Source organism: Sitophilus oryzae, unplaced genomic scaffold (assembly GCF_002938485.1).
Source record: "Sitophilus oryzae breed Bouriz unplaced genomic scaffold, Soryzae_2.0 scaffold_1903_pilon_pilon, whole genome shotgun sequence".
Classification (NCBI taxonomy): domain Eukaryota; kingdom Metazoa; phylum Arthropoda; class Insecta; order Coleoptera; family Curculionidae; genus Sitophilus; species Sitophilus oryzae.
In genome coordinates, this window is record NW_022146617.1 from 1,104,973 (window position 1) to 1,126,408 (window position 21,436).

A 21,436-nucleotide genomic window follows, 5' to 3' on the forward strand; every position below is an offset into this window, starting at 1 on the left:
GGTGTTAGCTGCATTGTTAATTCCATTTTTGTCTAAAAGGATTATATTAGACAAAAAAAGTTTTCAGGGATAAAAGTTGTAGATAATCGCATTCCTAATGAGTTTGTGTTTTCTGTTTTTTCTAGAGCCTGTGTGATTTTTGACATATGACACAAACATATGTTTTTTAATGGAAACCATAGTTGGCCATGACTTCAAAAAAAGCTCCATTTTTAAGCTTTCGCAGCGATATAAGCTGCTACGTATTATTTTCAAAAATTATAGAGAGTTATAGTCAATTTTTATCTCTTCTTGACTAATTTCACTTTAGTTAGCCATGGAAACAAGTTCCATCGTCGTTGCTATCAGAAATGAGAAACTGTCACATCTAAAACTATCTTTGTAAAATTAAAAATAAGAAAATCTCTTTGTAAATTAAAATAAACAAAATTGTACATGGGAATTTTTCTAAACCGAAGAAAAGCGTGTAGGTGGTGTAGGATTGTTCAACTTTTCTTGACCATACAACTTCGAGGATATAAGCTGACCGGGTGAACGCTTTCACTCTATTGCTTTTAGAGAACGATTTCCCAAGACATGTTAGGAAAATTTAGATACTCGAGCATTAATGAAATGGTTCCAACATGACTACATTATAACCCCAATTGGAAAGAAAGGCTAATTTATTTATGTCAGTACTATAATTATGTAGACCCAGGGATAGAAAGAGGTAAATCAATTGCATGGGCCTCCCCCGATCATCTGACCTATCCATTTTAGTTTTTATGCGGTATGTATAAAACGGTTTGTAAAAAGAACTTATGAATTAAGAGAGGCACTCGAAGAGGCGGTACAGAGAAGATTAATTAAGTCGACCGGTCGTTCTGTGAGAATAGCTAGAAATTCAGTTGTAAAAAGATGCATTTATGTACTCAAAACAATGACGGATTTTTTGAACATTTTCTAAAATAACTTATAGTGTATGTAGTGGTATTATTTTTTTTAGTTTTAGTTTGTGGAATGTAAATTGTAAAGAGCCTTTATATAATAATATATTTTGTCTTTTCATAAGTTATAAATCATAACAAAATAAGAACACCATGCCAACTGAGTGAAATTAGTCAAGAAAGATAAGAATTTTTTAACTGAGTAATTTTTCCACAAAAACATATAGCTTATATCGCTGAAAAGTGGCGCTTTTTATGAAGTCATGGCCTACTATGGTTTCCATTTAAAAAAAATATATGTTTGTGTCATATGTCAAAAATGACGGGCTTTAGAAAAAATCGGAGAACACAAACTCATTAGGGATGTGATTATGTACAAATTTTATCTGAAAACTTTTTGTCTGAAATAGATTATAATGGAATTAGGGACAATTTTTAAAATAGCCAAAATTTCTTTTTTTTCGAAATATATAGTAAGCCATGAAGTTTTTCAAAAATCTGAAAGGCGCATATTTATGACCCCACAACACTGCGATTCTTTCTCCATTTAACCGATTCTCTATCTCCAGTAGTTACCGAGATACCCATAGAGAATATCGTAGGAAACTCGCCCTGTAGATTCTTTTACTGTTTCCAGTGTTGTGTTATTTTATTAGAATGTCTTTTTAGTCTACTAGTTAGTACATTACTTTAGTTTTTGCTAAATTAATTTTGAGACCTACTTTATTGCTGGCTGTATTTAGTTCGTTAATTTGTGCTTGGAGTTCTTCAGGAATATATACCGATACTCCCATATTCCATACTAATCTACCGGTTGTATACACAACTAATATCAGCTATAAAGCGCATGTAATCATAATAAAATAATGGTAAAAAAATACCATGTCATCAAAAATAATAACAACAAATAATAATTTTGTAAACATGTAAACCCTTGAAATGCTTTTTACTTTATTTAAAACAGCTTTGTTACTTTGATTTATGGTTATTTTAGGAAAAAAAGAAATCATGTAAAAATCAAAAACTTATAATACAGCGTTGTAAAAAAATCGTTCCTAAAGTCTTCCCTATAGAAATAAAAGTGTTGGACGAACTTCCTACTACAGAAAACAAAGAACCCGAGGTCTCATGGGGCTTCCTCGATTGGCTAGCATTTGTAACTGAATCAATAAACAGAACCATGCAGTTTATTAACTGTGGTATTGTTAATATGCAGATATTTTATATTCCAGAAGTAAGTCGTAGATTAGAACTATTTTCGAATTTTCTTATACCTTACAATCGAAAAAAACGGCGTCAGAGTTGGCCTAGAATTAAGATCACTGTCATTTTATATGTAAAATTATATGGTGACTATTATCTATGGTCATTTCTAAGCCAACTTGACGCCGTTTTTTCGATCATAGGGTATTATTAATGTATACAGGATGAGCCAATTATTCTTGAAGATTCAACTACCTGTATTTTATTGTAACATATTTAAAGGATTAATTTATAGGCATTTTAAACAAATAGGAATTTTAAACGTTTACTAATACTAAAAGTTTGTAAAGAGGACACCAGAAAATAAAATTAAATAGGCTTGGCTATTTTTACTACATTTCTGAATGTTTGCATTGGTTTGGTATTCTTTTTTATATTTTTGATAAATTGTTATTACTTCATACCGATCTGGTCATCGAAACTGCGTGGTCTGGATTTAACGCGTAAGACAGTGATGTAGACAAATTAATGAAAAATCAAATGTATTAAAAAGAGATAAAAGTTGGGTTGATACATTTTTTCTATGCGGAATTGCCGAATTTTGCTTTAAAAATTCAAACCGCACAAGTAGGCGTTTATGAAAAATGTTGCATCTAGGTTTGGAACTTTATTTTTCACAATTAGTTACTCATTTTTCTACAGTTGTAATAGATTATATTTAGCTTAGAGATATTATATTTATTTCAGTTGTATACAGGAAAGTTTTTAAAATAGTTTTTTTCTTCATACGTTTCCCCCTACTCACGTAAAAACCGGCAACACTGTATGCCGGTTTTTATTTTGTCTCTCTGTCTGTCAACCGGTGATTTATAATTATCTCTGTCGCATGCATTAAAATACAGACTATGCAGATGAAGTGTCCAGGATGATACAAGTATATACATACTTTTTATAGTATAGACTTATTCTATAGAAAAAGTGCTTTGATGATAATGTTACACAATGTTATAGTTAATGATGAAAGGCTATTTTATTTACTCAATTACATGAAACGAACGACAATACTTGTATGCTTTTGTGCAATTTTTGCATTATGCTGATAATTTATTATTGATTTTATAAACTCTTTTTGAGTTTTTAAAAAACCGATTTTCCAGGATTTTTGGCTGACTTTGAAGAAACGAATTCCCACTTCTTACATTGAAAATAAAACCGACATCGGTTCCATATTTTACAATATTATGAACATTAATCACGTGAAGGAGATATTTGACACCCCCAAGGTGAATATTTTTAATCACAAAATGTACAGAGTGATATTTTCTTTTTATATGCCTTATTTTCTTTCTCTTACAGAAAACAGTAACTTTATTCACCCATTGCTGCATCTGATTCAGTTATATGCATTATTTTGGAAATTGCATCTTATTATTTTATAAATGCGTTATGATCAGAAAGTTTTGTGATAAAACATGATTTGTGTGATGGCAGAAAACTAATTTTATAAGAAAATACACTTTAATTTTCCTAACTGCCAAATTTAAATGTCATTTTATTATAAAACATTTGATCACACTGTAAAATAAAACACTAATTCATACACCAAAACACTTTACTTTTGCAGTGGGGGCACGTTTCGCTAACCATGTTAGTATCATCAGAAGGTGATTAAAACTGTAGTGTTTTATTTTGCTGTTGTAACACCAAAGGTTCCATCCCTCATCTGTAATCACACGGTACAATACGATCAAGAAAAAACGTGTCAAAGTAGCCTTTAAAGTATCAATCGATGATCATTTCTTTCAGGACTACTCCTATTAGTCATTTGTTAACATTTAAATAGAAAAAAGTTAAATAAACTCAAATTAAACGGAAATTATCTCCACAAGAATCTCTTCAGTAAAATTAATTTTTAAAAATAGACATGTATTTAGATACTCTTTTTATTCTGTTTTAACGTTTTTAATAGATGAGATAATTATTATGATCGCTCCGAAACAAAATATCGGTTGGCATGTCAAAAGTCACTATGACGTCGTTTTTTTTTCAATCGTACAATACGTTTTTTTTCAATCGTACAATACGTTTTTTTTCAATCGTAACACGTTTCTGTTCCTCTTTTAACAATTATACAGGGTGGTCCGAACTGTATTCCGGAAACTTCGGCAGCATATTCTGCAGATAAAAATAAGTAAAAAAGTTCGTATAAATGTACGTCGTAAAATGGTAAACAGGAGGTAAAAGTTTAATTTTTATTTCGATTTTTTCCAAATAATTTTTGAAGTATCGTCAATATTTTAATAAAAATTGGTGTCTGGGAGTTTTTTGACATGAGAAATTTGATTTTGATGTTAATATGACTCCTATTTGTAGGGGGCACCATCTACATGTGTTTTAACTGTTTTGAAGAGTAATAACTATTCGTCCATACCTGTATAAAACTACTAGGTGAAAAATATACATTTCCGTGATTTTCTACGAAAAAAACATTTCTTGGTAAAAATCGCTACGAGCAACCGTTCTCAAGATATTTAGAATAGAAATAGTCAATACATATCATTATTGACAAAAATCGAGTATCATAATAGTATAGTATCGTATCAAAAATCGAGTAAATAATCATAAATATTTCTTCGAAAAAATGATGGTAAAACAGTTTCTGTTGATCTTTTGGTACAAAAACATTTCAAATTTATGTTTACAGGTAGGGAATGCAATCCCGCACCAAAATCTCAATCCCGCAAACCCGCGGGATTAAAGCAGTCAATCCCGCGGATCCGCAAAATTGCGGGACTGTAAACAATAGTCATACATTTGGTCCTACATGGTACAAAAGGCATTGTACATTTTGCATAGGCCCACAATATATTGATATAGCGTGTATCTTAAACTAGCTGTACAGAAATTTGGACCGATGTATACAGGGTGTTCAAAAAATATTTAATATTAAATAAACTTAAATTTTATTATAATTTACATACTAATTTTATAAATAAAAATATTATTCTGATGTTGAAGTTTTTTTAACTTGTGTTGGTTATCTGCTTTTAGATACACTCTATATCAACCATTTTTTGGCATATGCAGAATGTACAAAGCTTTTTGTCCATTTAGGACCATACGTATGCCTAATGCATATTTAAAATAACGTCGAATTTTCCTTAAAACAAAAAATTAAAAAACCTATCAAATTGCTTTTTCTAATTTCAATACAGATTAGTCGTACTTGGTAAAATTTCGATTTTTTAAAAATTGTAAATTTGCGGTTAAAAAGATCCTTGACCAAATTTTCACACTCTTATAAAAGACCCTTTATACGAGAATTCGCTAAATATATTTTCGAAAACTATATATGTAGCATCTTAATCACAATAGATGCATCTAAGACCTGGTCCAAACCGCATCCCAAAATCTTTTTTAGTTCAAGATATACCTATTCAACTTACCTAAATTTACCCCATTAAAACCTAAATTTACCCCAAAATTTTGCTTGTCCCGATAATTACATGTGTCCATGTTACATGCAGTTTATTTGACGAAATTGTCCACAGGTACTAGTTAAACGCTTTTCTTCACTTACGCACATACGCCAGAAAGAAATCTAAGAAGTAACCTGTTTGTTTCACTTATTTTTAATGGCCAAGCCGTAAGGGGAATCCCCCGGGTTCCGACCGTCGACGCATCGGCCCGGAACGAAACGGTTTGACCCTAATCGAGATCGATTCGGTTACCCAGTAGTAATGGATCAATCCCGCGGATCCCGCACGGTAAATCCCGCAACTTTGATCCCGCGGAATCTCAGAAAGATCCCGCATTTACGGGATCCAGCATTTGCGGGATTGCATTCCCTATTTACAGTCTAATAACTATTTAATCAACATGTTTATGTCAATGACGACACGTATTGATAATTTCAATTCCAAATATCTCGAGAACTATTATTCGTAGCGATTTTTACCAAGAGACCTTTTTTTACGCAAGAAACGTCGTAAATGTATATTTTTTTACCCAGTAATTTTATGCAGGTACGGACGAAAAGTAATTACTTTCAACCCAGTAAAAAAAAATGTTGGTGGCGCCCTCTACGAGTAGGAGTCATACTGACATCAAAATCAAATCTCTCATGCCACAAAACTGTCAGACACCAATTTTCATCCAAATATTGACGTTACTTCAGAAATTATTTCGAAAAAATCGAAATAAAAATGAAACTTCTACACCATGTATCTCCGAAACTAAGCAATTTAGGACATACATTTATACGAACTTTTTTACTTATTTTTATCTACAGAATATGCTGCCGAAGTTACCGGAATACAGTTCGGACCACCCTGTATATTATACAATACATTATTTTGCCTGCTATTTTTTATAATATACCTATTATATGATAGTTCTAAACATTGAATAATCTGGGGTATTATATCTGTGAGATGTGACAGTGTGACGCAATTTTTTTGCGTCAGATTTGGTTACTAATTTAGTTACCCTTTCGCATTTCCATGAAAACAATAGGAAAGGCTTGTGCTTTAATTCTGTCTGGGTCTGGGCATCTGAAAATAGTCACTCTGTACAATGAACCTATCATAAATTCTAGAACAATCATTGTGATACCATATTATATTAAATTCTTAGAGATACAGCAAATAAGTAATCCAGTGTCATTACTGTCATTGTTGATGGTCCCAAAATTTTGATCAATAAATCAATATTTTTAATAAAATCAATCGATCTTTTTAATAAAAGAGAAACATTGTTATCATCTAATGTAATTTAAGAAATTGTAATGAAATATTATATTATTTTTTTTGTTATATAAAATTATATTATTAACATTTTTTGCTGTTGTATCTTTTATATTTTTGAGATTACAATGGTTACTCTCGAATTTGGTACACCCTATACATGTAATAACATATCATAAGACACTTTTTTAGGTTAAAGTACGTATCGCGAAAAAACTGGTTCCCGATAAACAAAATGGCTACGTGGAATATGACGAGAGTAAGGCTGATGAGGAAGCGAACGTGGAGTATTGTTTTTCATTTTTGTTCTTTTTGAACGTTGGACCGTCTACAGTGGACGAAAGCGATGATCAAAACAATGCGTTTGTTATAGAGTGGTTGCCTAATATCTGCGCTAGTACCCAAGTAGGTCAGTTGAAGTTGCAATATAAATATGGGCGCAAAAGTATTTAAGAGAATAAAATGTAAATAAAGATAATAATATTGCCAATGTTTATTATTTTGTTTGATTTTTGACCACGATCCATGTTTTATAAAGCGCAAAGTTTGCAAAAAAAATTACAGTGTTTTGAAATGGTGGTTTAGAGATGGGTACAACGAATTTTAGTTTTTACACTTATTTTTATGAAATATTACTAGTATTTGTAGATTTTTGGTATAATCAATGTAAAGCAGTTTAGGTCAGTCAAGTAACTAATGGAAGTACTTTTGTGGCGATCTGCGATCTTCAAGAGTTTCTTGTTGGTTAGTCAAAATCTAACTATAATGACAACATTTTGAGAGTCTGTCAAATTGTTGATCTGAGATGGGTTGAATTGACAATCATGTATTAATAGTCTTCCATACACCAGAAGATCTGACCTTCGGATGAAATCTTTGCATTTGTGGGCCAGACCAAGTCTTTGGCAGGCCAAGCATTTGACAGATTTGATTTATTTTATGTACAATAGCTGAAGAAGAAGAAATGCGTGAGAACAAAAAAAGAAAATCTTTGATTCATAAACATTAATATAAAAAGAAATGCGTACGGAGAATTTCATCACTTTCACTCAGATTTTTTGGAAGACGGATTTTTTTTAGGTATTATAATATGACCCACGAAAAATTTGCTGAATTTTTTTCTTTGTTAATATCAACTATAAAGCGTCAAAATTCTAGATTTCACTGCGCAATTGGTGTTAACGAAAGATTTTCAGTTTGTCTCAGGCAAGTTTTTAATAATGTCTATTGTTACGGACGAGAAATTATAGGGGCTCGGTTGAAAGGGTGAGTTGTTGTATAGGGATAGTGGGCACTCACCTTTATTCCCGTTCTGGACTTGTACTTGGTGATTTTGGTAATAAAAACACTGTAGAATAGCGCGCGCTCGTGGTGTACACACTGCGTACTCGGCCGATCTTGTCTCCTACCTTCTAGTTGAGTACGTACCCACTTAGGTTTTTTTAGGGTAAAGGATGGGAGGAAGGGATAGAATCCAACATCTATAAATAAAATTAATAAATTAAATGGGTAGATTTTGGAGAGTAATTAAAGTCTTCTTACTCTGGGTGCCCGCTCAGCAAGAGATAGAAGGCAATGAAAAACCAAATGATCTAGCTAGAAAAGGAGCGAACACTCCACTAACTGGATCAGAACCGTTCTGCTTTCCAAGCGGAAACCATTTTTTTTATAGATGGGAAACGCCTCTAGGGCCGACACTAGACTGCTTTGTTCTGTTTGGAGCTTTATCGGTGGGATACCAGCTAGGACCAGAATGGCGTTAGTTGGAGATGTTCTATATGCAGATGTTACTCAGTGCTATTTTACGATTTATGGACTCTAAGATATTTTCGTAGAGTTTGTATTTTAGAGCTCTCTCCCTTATGGGAGACGCATACAGAATCGTGGACGACACCACCGAGGCCAGTGCTCTCCTCTTTTCTGCCACCGGTCCCTGAGATTAGGCATAACTCTAGTTAGCTGCTTTATGATTGCCTCTGTTTTTTCTTGGAGTTTTCGGATATGGGTGGTCATCCGTGTCTCTTTATCTAATCAAACTCCCATGTATTTTACTGCTATTGTGCTTTTAATATTGGTATTGCACCAGCTAAATTCTATCTCCTTTATCTTCTGTATTCCCGTCAAAATGACCATTTCAGTATTTATTGGTAGCTAACTCTATGCCCATCTCATCCAGCTTATTTTTAATAGTGTATGCTGCAGCAGTCATTCTTTCTAGAAGCATGCTTTTGCCAAGCGGAAACCAACTAAAAGCGGAACTGAAGAACCTGGAGGACTCCATCCTTAACCTGGAATGAGAGTCCTCTAACGGGCTAAGACACTCGAAAAAGTTCCTCAGAACTTACGGCCGAAAAGAATCAAAGATTTTCCTTGAATTAAGTAAAACAGTCTTCGGATTGTCACGGGGTTTCTAACAGGGCACTGTCTCCTCAACGAACACCTCAGTAGGCTGAAGCTGAGAAACAACGGCGAATGCAGATTCTGTGGGGAAAATGGGGAATCACCAGAACACCTTATCACTGAGTGCGCCGAGACCACGCGACGACCGTTCGTGCCATGAACTTTGGCACGGCTGATGTCAAGGATGGAGAGCTGGCCTCTGTGGAGCCGTCTCAGATACTGGCTCTGGTTAAAGCCCTGAGACTGTATAATGAGGTATAACTCGTTATAATTTAAGAAAGGGTTACAAAAGAAACAAACACGCAATAGATCTGTAAGGTCGCGGTGATTATCCCCCCTCCTAAATATTCTATATTCTAGGCAAGAGCTTTTTGACAACAGTAGAGCAATACATTCACCCGGAAGGAAATTAGGTGCAGTCAAGCGTGAGGTTAAATTTTGTCATATTGAGAAAATTTCGATACTTGGAATGCTAAAGTTATCATTATTGTTTGGTCTACAAACATTTTTTTTTTAAATTCGCGCTTATGCAATGTGGAGGTTCCTTGTGGACAACCCGGGCTTCCGACCATTTTAAGTTGTGGTGTATGGTCCTTGTTTTGTATACCTTTTTTGTGAAGCTGTCGTTAATTAGCACATTTAGAACAAGTTTTGTCTCTCTGATATACGACTCCTGGAATTCACAAAGTAGAGTAAAAACCAGCTAAGAAAAGACCACGAGCGTGATCACCTATCATCGTCTATCTTTCTTGCACTGGCGCGTCCATGAGACTCAAGAGAGGAGGCGGTCGGTTGTTGGTATGACGCGCGTGGTCTTTTCTTACTCGACTTGGTAGATGCACTCTTTCTCTTGTCTTGATGTTTCCGACCTTGTTTTTGTTCAGGCTACTGTTTGGCTATTCACCAGATATTTTCTGATGTTCCCTTTAGGTCTGGAATGGTCGAGATAGGGAGGTAGTAACTTCCTCACGCTGGGACAGCAATGAATCTGGCCTGCAATTCAGCAAACTTTTATTGAGGGACTTCTCAGGGTAAATATTCCCTAAAGCGAATCGGTTTTAATTCTATTTATTTCAGCATTTTTGACAGGAACACCTAAAAGTTCTTCTCTTTTTCAATTTTTAATCCGGTTGTTCTTGTAGACACTAGGTAGACACCAGGATTATTGACTAGGTAAACACCAGGATTATTAAAAAAATGTTCCTACAGGCTTAATTAACGGTTAACCTTAATGACGTTGTTTACAATACAAAATATGAGTTTCAATACTTTACAATAATTATTTGTTAAAGATTAACCTTACAATTACTCTAATTGAGTTCATTAAATAGAAAAACGACCTTAGCATGCCGGTAATTGAAATATTTAATACAATGGGAAAAATATAAACATCGTTAATATACTCGATAATTTGAAATAAACAAATCTAATAAAAAATATCCTTCATATTATATTCCGTTATAAGTAGATAAGTATTTTTTATCGCAAAATATATTATACTTTGCCAAAATTAATGTTAATAACAAAGGTCAAAGGTTAATAGACGGCATATGAATATAGTAATTATCCAATGATTTCACTCGTTGCAATCATACAGCTGGGCCTTCATGTTATTCATCACAAAATATCTTGAACTTTTATCTACTTGGCAGTGATATTTTTAATAGCGATATACCGTATTTAGGATCCTATAAACTTCGATCAAAGATACCGCATGAGTGAAAAAAAAACGGCCTTAAGTTGGCTTGGAAATGACGATTGATGATGTTCACACAAAAATTTAAAACCTGTTCTAGTAGTTTGCACAAATATTCCTTACGTGACGTAATAGTGTACACAAACCATTTTTGAGGAAATTATGCAGGGTTGTTGAAATTAAAGATGAAAAAGTTGTACAAGAATTTCTGAAAATCAGATGGTAGGAGTATGAAATTTTTCATAGAGGTTCCATATGTGACGTAATTGAGTAAGAAGCGATTTTTGAAAATTCATACCCTAAGGGGGTAAAATTAGGGTGAAAGATTTTGCACAAAGGATTTTTAACTGACAGTGGGCACTAAAAAGCGATTTTTACAAATTCATGCCTAATAGGGTGAAAGTAAGGTTGAAATTTTGCACAAGAATTTGTTAAAAACCGGTTCTAGGAGTATCAAATTCAAGAGGTTCCTTAACCCAAGTAGCATTTTCACGACTTGCGACCACATGTTTACTAAACACAACGTTGGATTAGTTACAAAAAATAGTTAGCTCCCTACCTTGGGTATTAAAATAAATTTAAACGTTTTTATAACGTTGTGCCGACGTTGGATTAGTACTACAGCAAAGTAGAAGCTTCTGCGACGTCGAATAAACGTTGTCTTGTAACCTTTTTTGCTTAAGTGATCTTTAGGTGATTCGGACAACGTAGTTACAACGTTGGACAATATAGAGTTTTCCGACGTCAGTTTCAGTACTTATTCCAACGTTATGCAAACGTCGTCTGTTTTACTAATTCCAACGTTGTTTAGATTTCCTTATTCTTACGTTGGTAGGACGTCGAGTCACTACCTTTTTGCAACTACCTGTTAAGGCCGAACTGCGACTTTATTAGTCCAGGTATGCTACTACTCGAACTACTCCATCTTAATCTCCAAAACAACACAGTGAAAGCCGCCATGTTGTTAAATAAGAAAATGTTTCGTTCCTAAAATAGCAATTCCTGCTTTTTGAATACATTAACTTGAAATATTTGACCCTAAAAAACACGTGGAAACAATTTTTTCGTCTGCGAATAAATTATTCTCATTTTAGTAAAAAAAAATTCAAGAAAATTTTTAAAACTTCTTTAATTTTAAGGCCCATTAGTATTTTTCAAAGTAGAAACAATACATTTATCAATAAAGTTGTTTGCGTTTAACTTTTTTGCCTTGGGTAACGAGTTACAGAGTCGGTTAAAGTGTTTCAATATTTATGATCTTCAAACATCCTCCACACTTAAATACTTTTGTTTTGTTTTCCTTCACTGCCATCTGACATATGTCTCTAACTAAATCATAAAAATAATATTTTTACTATAATTATCCCAATTTAGGATAAAACGCGACTTAGACGCCATATTAGTTTTGTATGTCTGTGAATTAGGATTTTAAACAACGTTGCAGTTTGTACTAAATTAGGCTTCTAGCCAACGTCGGTATCCAACGTCGTTTCGACCCAAAAATTATTCTCCAAACTAGTGCAGACTAGGGTTGGCACGAGGTTGTGCCGACGTTGCGCCCCGACGTTTGGTCGCGTGACACAGCGTTGTCCCGACGTCCAAATGCTGCTTGGGAAGTGTAGTAATAGTGTAGTAATTCACTACTTCAGTGCACTAAGAAATGATACTTGGCAATTGATCCCCATAAAGGGGTAAATTTGGTGGTAAAGGTTTTTATAATTTAATCTAGGATTATAAAATTTTGTTCCAAAGTTCCTTAAGTTATGCAACTGATCCCTATTCTTGAAAATGCATCTTCTAGGAGGGTAAAACTAGGGGTGAATGTCTTTTTCTCTTGTTTTGATGTTTCCGGCCTTGTTTTTGTTATGACTATTCTTAAAGTAGTCCCAGACCTATAAACAGCTTTTATTAGAGGTACTGTTTGGCTATTCGCCTGATATTTTCTGATGATCCCGTTAAGTATGGAATGTTCGATATAGAGATGTGGTAAGTTCCTCACGCTGAAACAGCAATGAATCTGGCCTGCAATTCAGCAAACTTTTATTGAGGGACTTCTCAGGGTAAATATTCTAAAGCGAATCGGTTTTAATTTTATTTATTTCAGCATAACTGACAGGAACACCCAAAAATTAAGTTCTTTCCTTTTTCAGTTTTTAATCCGGTTGCTCTTGTAGACACTAGGTAGACACCAGAATTATTGACTAGGTAGAAACCAGGATTATTAAAAAAGTATTTGTTTCTACAAGCTTAATTAACGGTTAACGTTAATGACGTTGTTTAGAATACAAAATATGAGTTTCACTACTCTACAATAATTATTTATTATAGACTAACCTTACAATTACTCTAATTGAGTTCATTAAATAGAAAAACGACCCTTGCATGCCGGTAATTGAAATATTTAGTACCAGGGGGAAAATAAACATCGTTAATATACTCGATAATTTGAAATAAAAAAAAACTAATTAAAAATATCCTTCATATTATATTCCGTTATAAAAAAGATAATTATGTTTTTATCGCAAAATTTATAGTTTGCCGAAATTATTATGTTAATAACAAAAGTCAAAGGTTAATAGACGCCATATGAATATAATTATCCAATGATTCTACTCGTTAGAATCATACAGCTGGGCCTTCATGTTATTCATCACAAAATATGTTGAGCTTTTATCTATTCGACAGCGATATTTTTAATAGCGATATGTCGTATTTAGATTCTGTAAACTTCGATCAAAGATACCGCATGAGCGAAAAAAAACGGCCTTAAGGCTTGGAAATGACGATCAACAGTATTCACACAAAAATTTAAAATCTGTTCTAGGAGTTTGCACAAATATTCCTTACGTGACGTAATATTGCACACAAACCATTTTTGAGAAAATTATGCAGAGGGTTGAAATTATAGAGATAAAAGTTATAGAAGAATTTCTGAAAATCAGAAATTCTTTTTCTAATAGTATGACATTTTTCATGGAGGTTCCATATGTGACGTAATTGAGTAAGAAGTGCTTTTTGAACATTCATACTCTAAGGGGGTAAAATTAGGGTGAAATATTTTGCACAAAGGATTCTTAACTGACAATGGCCACTAAAAAGCGATTTTTACAAATTCATACCTAATAGGGTGAAAGTAAGGTTGAAATTTTGTACAAGAATTTGTTAAAATCGGTTCTAGGAGTATGAACTTCACAGAGGTTCCTTAAGTGTAGTAATAGTGTAATTAGTAGTAGTAATTCACTACTTCACAGCACTAAGAAATGATTCTTGGGTAAAGGGGTGGTGAAGGTTTCTATAATTTTATCTAGAATTATGAAATTTTGTCCCCTATTCTTGAAAATGCATCCTCTAAGATGTTAAAACTAGGGGTGAATGTTAGTAAAAATTTTAAAACTGTTTTCTAGATGTATGAAAATTTGCACAAGGTTTCCTTAAGTGATATAATTGAGCAGAATTTTTTTAAATTTAGACCCTAAAGGGAGTGAAATTAGGGGTGTAATAACAAGCAACTTTTGGAAAATTCTCGGCCAAGAGGGTAAAATTAAGGATGAAAATTTTTATATAAATTACCAACACTACTTTGAAAGTTACTATCTGGTTTAGAGGAACGAAATTTTATAAAAGTGACATAATAGAGTAGCGAGAAACGATTTTTGGAAATTTATCACCCAGCGGTAATAGTGTTGAAATGTATAAAAATTTCATACTATTCCGCCTTGAATAATAAATAGAATAATAAATAGTAAAAAAAATCTTGCAGTCGAGTTTTACAAAAATTTTGGAACTCAAAACGGTCTAGAGATCAGTTTTTCACAAACTTAGCTCATAATCTCGTAATGTAATAAGACTATTTCTAAATTATTATTAAAATAAGCTTATCGCGAATTTAGGATTTTAATATGCATTTGACAGCATCAGAATCGGAAATAAACTTTGTCTAAAGTACTACCTAAGTATTTCGTCTTCACTTATTATTTATTTGAATAAGCCATGTTCTGTATTTATTAGTTTTGTGACATCATCACAAAAGGACCTGAAATATACCAGATTTTAGTTATAGTTAGTCTATATTGACATTATATTGAAACACAAAGTTATTCTGTCAATAATTGTATATGGAGGGATATTCATAAAAAACTTGTGTAAATTAGTGATATTATAAAGTACCTACATATATTTTTTATTAACTTTGATATATATCTGTTAAATATGTACAGGGTGGTCGAAATTGGTCTGTTTTGACAGAGAAAACCTATTTCCTAATTAGATAGAGCAAAACCGACATAGATGTCATGGGCTCGATTTCTGAGACACGTTTAATGGCGTAAACCGCCTGTTGATATTTTCACTGCCAACTGAGATACGGGGTCTTTTTGATTTTTTTACCGTTTTGAAAATTGCCCATAACTTTTTTATTTCGTGGAATAATAAAATTCTGTAAAAACGTTTCTAAAGCACTTTTTTAAACACAATCCAGTGGCGTAGTCAGTTTTTTTCTCTGCTTGCTCTTTTTGTCAGAAATAATAAAAAATACAATTTTTTAAATAGAAATCGTAGTTGGCTATGAACTTAAAAAAAATGCTGGCGCTTAACCCTTTCCAATGATATAATATTATACATATCTATTTCTAAGAATGAGAGATATATTAGATTTTTAATCTTTATATCTAAGCGGCCTTTGATTTTGTGTTGACCTATTTGCCTAATTATTTTTTAGCACAATTTAATATTCTATATTATTATTTATCTGCACAATTAAAGACTTTTGAAAATGTAAATTAACATTCTATATTAGTATTAGTAATTACAAATGAAATCGATACAATAAACAAAGAACAAAACAAAAAACGTATTTTTTGAGTGACAAATAAAGTTTACTAAAAAAAATCATCAAAGATGTTCAAACTGAGCACCTCCTTGTTGAACACACAATAAACATCTTTTGCGCACAGAGTTACAACGATTTATTAGGCGAACTGGTGGACGATTCCATGATTACTAACGGGACAAACTGAACGAAAAATAGAATGTTTTCGAAAAATATTTATATCTTATATCGTTCATATAACAATGACCTTGTAATATTTGTTAGCAATGATTTTAAGTAATAATTTGCCAAAAAGATATTACTTGAATATTTATTAGATTGGCGGAAATATTACAAAAACATGTGTTTACTAACGGGACAAAAAAAACTTCAGACATTTTTTCAAATAATTCAGAGAGACAGACCTGTGAATTTGAACGCCTGACACAAAATGTAAAAATATAGGATGGTAAAGGTCCCATCTAAAGAATAGTTAAGCATATTACTCTCATTTACTTATCAGGTGTATAGGTTCTTGGTGGTAATTTATGTTTACTAACGGGACATTACTAACGGGACAGTTTTTTCCAACAGGATATATTATTATTTTTAAAACAATAAATTCAAAAATTACCTAATTTAATGCAATCAAATAATATCAACATATAGGAAAAACTGTCAAAGCCTAATCCTTAACCTAAAAGCACTTCAAAATTGTATTTTTTTCTGATCTCGGTATTTTTTAATCAATATATGGTGCTAATCAACGGATTTGAAATAATGTGAGCTTGCTATCAACTAACAGGAAAAGGTTAAATCAATTTCCTTACATTTACTGCATTCGTTCAGCATGCAAATCCCTGTGTACAATTGCAGGATATTTCAGAAATCAAACTTTTGTGGTCTTTAGGAAAAGTTGTGATGTTTTTCTGAAGAACTTCCAAAATGTAAAAAACGTTTGCATGATATTTGCACACACACACATTATGTGGCATTGCGCTGCTAAGCAGGATGCATGATGGTCTGGGCTCATAAAATTAACTTAGTTTTATTTTAGTATTTGGATTCTCTTCTGTAAAAATCTGGAAGGCTTCTTTTATAGTAAGATACATGTATGTATCTTTTTGTAACGTATTCGACATGATCGCCTCTTTTTATTTTCACCCGGTCTTTCATTCTAGGAGACACCCTGCTGATATCCTCTCGTAAATAAAAATTTCGAATTTTTTCAATTGTCTCCTGTGATAATTTGCGTTTGTTATCAATTGACGGACTGGTAAACTTGCTAATATTTTGTATTTTTAAACTTTCGTCAATTTCTTCCAGAATTTTTCTTAAAACGGCCACTTTCTTATTTTTATCTAAAGGAAGTGATTTATTTGCCGCTCTTACAGCTTTTCCAAGGCGTTGAGCCGTGTTATAGGGTAATATGTTTTTCATTAATGTTCAGTTCCACTTTCAATGCGATATTATTTTTGGCCAAATCTTTTAGTTTTTTCCTGTATTTTATCTGATTTTTAGCATAATTTTTCAAATAATTTTGTTTTAAATTTTCATTTTCATAAATCTTTTTTCTGTAATTCGAAACACAGGCTTTGATTTTTTGTTTGCGTTCGAAACTATTTTTCCCGTCCTAAAATATAATTTTTGTTTACTAACGGGACAAAAATTAATTTTAAAAAACTACAAAGCTAGAACCTTTAAAAAAGAAACAGTTAAAACATTAGAATTTGTTCACACAAAACTTATATTTTTTATCTTATGTAAAAACCTCTTGGCTTGAAGTATCGCTATATATCAATTTATTGTATATTTTGTTTACTAACGGGACATAAAATTTAGATATACTTATAATATTTTATCACAAAATATACTTACTTGGAAAGAGTAACAACACAATAATTCTATCACTCAAACAGAAGCGCAAAGAAAACTGACAGCGTTAGCGCATTGCTCAGCTTTTTTATCCATAGCCACCTTGATAAAACAAAGCGATTTTTTGGAATTTCACTGTGAAAACCAAAACTATTTTGTTCTGACTATTTTCAAGGAGCACTAGATTAGAAAGTTAAGTTATTCTAGTTTTGTTATGTACTATAGGCATTATACTACAAATAAAAGTACAAATATTTTAAAAAATGTCTCATTTTAAAATTAACAAAAAAATGTATTGTTTGTGGAATCGCCCTGGTGTAATAAGTCCATCCTTGCCTAGTAGCCTTCTACAATTCTTCTCTCGTCCCAATGGTTCTACCCTTATATATAAGTTTTTTTTAATTTCTTCCATAAAAAAGTCGCAAGGAGTTAAATCACAGGACCTAGCAGGCTATGGGGCCCCTTGTTCTTGTTCCAATCCAATTCTCTCTAAATTCTCCATTTAATAGTTCAGTTGTAATCCTGGCGTTTCAATTGTAATTGGTAATACTTTTAAAGTAGCTCAACCTAAGACGTTTATGGATGTAAAGCACCAGATGGCGGGGCGTATTTCACAGTCTTTTACTACAGAAAAATATTTTTTGTTACTCTGAATTTTGAAGCGACCAATAAAAACAGAGAAAATAAAAATCGATAATTTTCGGACTGTGCCAATTGGTTACTAATCGACCAGATTCTTTTTGTCTATTAGATAAGCTATAAAAGCTGGTAATTATACAATTCGACCATTGTAAATACCCGACAAATTTCGCAAGGCCGACGAAGCCGATGCTTTTCACTGATAAGAAAAAAAAATGTTTGTTTGGATAATTTTCGAGATATTTTTTCTTTCTGAATGCACATTTTTAAAGTATTTTGTTATTTTTAAAGTAAAGTAAAGTTTGTCATTTTTAAAGTATATTATTTTTATATTCTTTGTCCGCTTGATCTATTATACTGGTTGCACGTATCGAGGTTCTGTTTCTTCTAGTTTTAAAAAATGTTCTTATTTCTTTGTAGTTGTAGTGGTTGTAGTGTAAAATTAGATTAATTTTATTAAGTTTAATTATAATGTTTAGTGTAGAATACCAGAAATAGTTTAGTAGTGTTTTTATAGTTTATTATTTTGCAGTTAAGTAGTAGGTGAAAGGATAATTTGGTTTTTTTTTGTTTGATTAATTAGTAAGTTTGATAATTTTTTCAGTGTAGAAGTGGCTGAAGTAGTGAAGAAGTAGTTGTGTAGTGTTTTTATAAGAGATTATATTAGTTTATTTTGTAGATGAGTAGTAGGTGAAGGTATTTGGGTATTTTTTCTTTTTGTTTTTTCTAATAATTGTAGTAATTCTATTAAGTATTGTGATAGATACACTATATCTTCCTTCAACTTCGTTGAAAAGTGCGTTATCATATAATTTTGGTTTTCTGGTAGTAGAACATACGAAAAGAAAATCTGATCAAATTTATTTTAAATTAAATTAATCGAGTTTTATTAATCAAATTAATCTAGTCAAATAATAATAATAGTTAGTTTCTAAATACTAAACAGGGTGAGTTTCCTACGATGTTCTCTATGGGTATCTCGGAAACTACTGGAGATAGAGTCGGTTAAATGGGGAAAAAATTGCAGTTTTGTGGGGTCATAAATATGAGCCTTTCGGATTTTTCGGAGAAATTCAAGGCTTACTAGATATTTCGAAAAAAACAAATTTTGGCTATTTTTTAAAACTTTGTCTCTAATTCCATTATAATCTACCGTATGATCGAATAAAAACGGCGTCAACGATGGCTATGAAATGAAGATCGCTGTCATTTTATACCTATGTAAAATTATATGGGAAATATCATCGATCGTCATTTCATGGCCATCGCTGAAGCCGTTTTTATTCGATCATACGGTATTTTAGACAAAAACTTTTCAGATAAAAGTTGTAGATAATCACATACCTAATGAGTTTGTGTTTTCTGTTTTTTTTCTAAAGCCTGTCATTTTTGACATATGACACAAACATTATGTTTTTTTTTAATGGAAACCATAGTTGGCCATGAGTTCATAAAAAGCGCCATTTTTTAAGCTTTTCAGCGATATAGGTATAATATGTTTTTTTCGAAAAATTACAAGTTATAACCAATTCTTTTCTTTCTTGGCTAATTTCCATACCAATAATACCATGCCAATTAGTTGGCATCAAAAATGTAAAAAGTTTCATGTTTTCAAAAAAAAATATCATAAAATTCGTAAAGCACTCAATTTAGAATAAAATAATCTAAGAATGAAATGATTCTTTTATAAACCTGCATTAAATCAAATTAAAATAGGTATGTAACTTTTTTTTTAAATATTAATTAACAGTAATTAGTATTATCATAAATTATAAATAATGTACCAACATATCGAAATAATAATTTCTTTGTTAATAGGGTTTAGAATTCTTAAAATAACAGGCAAAAATAATCCACAATTTACAATAAAATAAAAGTTTCGTTTAAATTTCTTAATCAGCTGATCACTATTAAAGTTCGCAGAAACCTTGGGCTATATTATTACATTACTCTGAGGAAAATAATCGATATTTTTGACTCCGCCCCGAAAGGTTCACGATTTGTCCTTCAGTTGGCAGCACATTTTGTCTAGTCGGTTGGGCAACTTTAAGAATATATAAACAAGGGTAATACTAATATAAAATGTTGATTTACCTTTTCAAAAGTCTTTAATTATGCAGATAAATAATAATATAGAATATTAAATTGTAATAAAAATAATTAGGCAACTAGGTCAACACCAAATCAAGGCCCGCTTCCTTACAAAGATAAAAAACCTAATATTGCTCTCATTCTTAGAAATAAATACACATAACTTTATATCCTTCGAAGGGGTTAAACGCCAGCATTTTTCTAAGTTCGTACCTCACTATGATTTCCATTTAAAAAATTATATTTTTTATTATCTCTGACAAAAAGAGCAAGCATAGAAAAAAAAATGACTACGCCACTGGATTATGCTTAAAAAAGTGCCTTGAGAACGTTTTTACAGAATTTTATTATTCCACGAAAAAAGTTATGGGTAATTTTCCAAAAGGTAAATAAATCAAAAAGGCCCCGTATCTCAGTTGGCAGTGAAAATATCGAGAGGTGGTTTACGCCATTAAACGTGTCTCAGAAATCGAGCCCATGGCATCTATGTCGGTTTTGCTCTATCTAGTCAGGAAATAGGTTTTCTCTGTTAAAACAGACCAGTTTTGACCACCCTGTACATATTTGCACTAAATTTAATTGGTATGCTTAACATATGGCTGATCATTAATGGCTGTATATTATGACAATTTTTATCGCTTATTTATAGGTACCACACTGTGTACGTAGTCATTTAAAAATTTTGTAAATGTTTTTTTATATTTTCATCAAGAAATTATTTTAACGTAAAGTCGATTTTTACGAAAGCGTAGAGCTGCCATCGCAACAATGAAATATAATTTTAGAAAAATTTACACATTTACAGAAAATCTGTACATTTTCTGTAAATGTACAGATTTTCTGTAAATTTACACTTTTTCTGTAAATTTACACATTTTCTGTAAATTTACACTTTTTCTGTAAATTTACAGATTTTCTGTAAATTTACACTTTTTCTGTAAATTTACACTTTTTCTGTAAATTGCATGCGAAATTTACTACCCAGCAGAATGACGTCTCGGCATCGACCTGCTCGTTACTCACTAGTTACAAGTGAGCATTGTTCTCCGCTGAT

The 21,436-nt window shown here is 32.1% G+C and overlaps 1 protein-coding gene across 1 annotated transcript in view; it reads left to right on the plus strand.

Annotated features, from left to right (window-relative positions):
• Positions 1-7,368, plus strand: part of LOC115883465 (uncharacterized protein C2orf42 homolog) — a 32,708-nt gene extending 25,340 nt beyond the window's left edge. Inside the window, exons 6-8 of the mRNA XM_030901828.1 lie at positions 1,921-2,160; positions 3,287-3,412; positions 7,067-7,368. Of these exons, the coding sequence (XP_030757688.1) occupies positions 1,921-2,160; positions 3,287-3,412; positions 7,067-7,327 (627 nt within the window). The 3' untranslated portion in view covers positions 7,328-7,368. The remainder of the gene's footprint in view (positions 1-1,920; positions 2,161-3,286; positions 3,413-7,066) is intronic.
• The last annotated feature ends 14,068 nt before the right edge of the window (positions 7,369-21,436 follow it).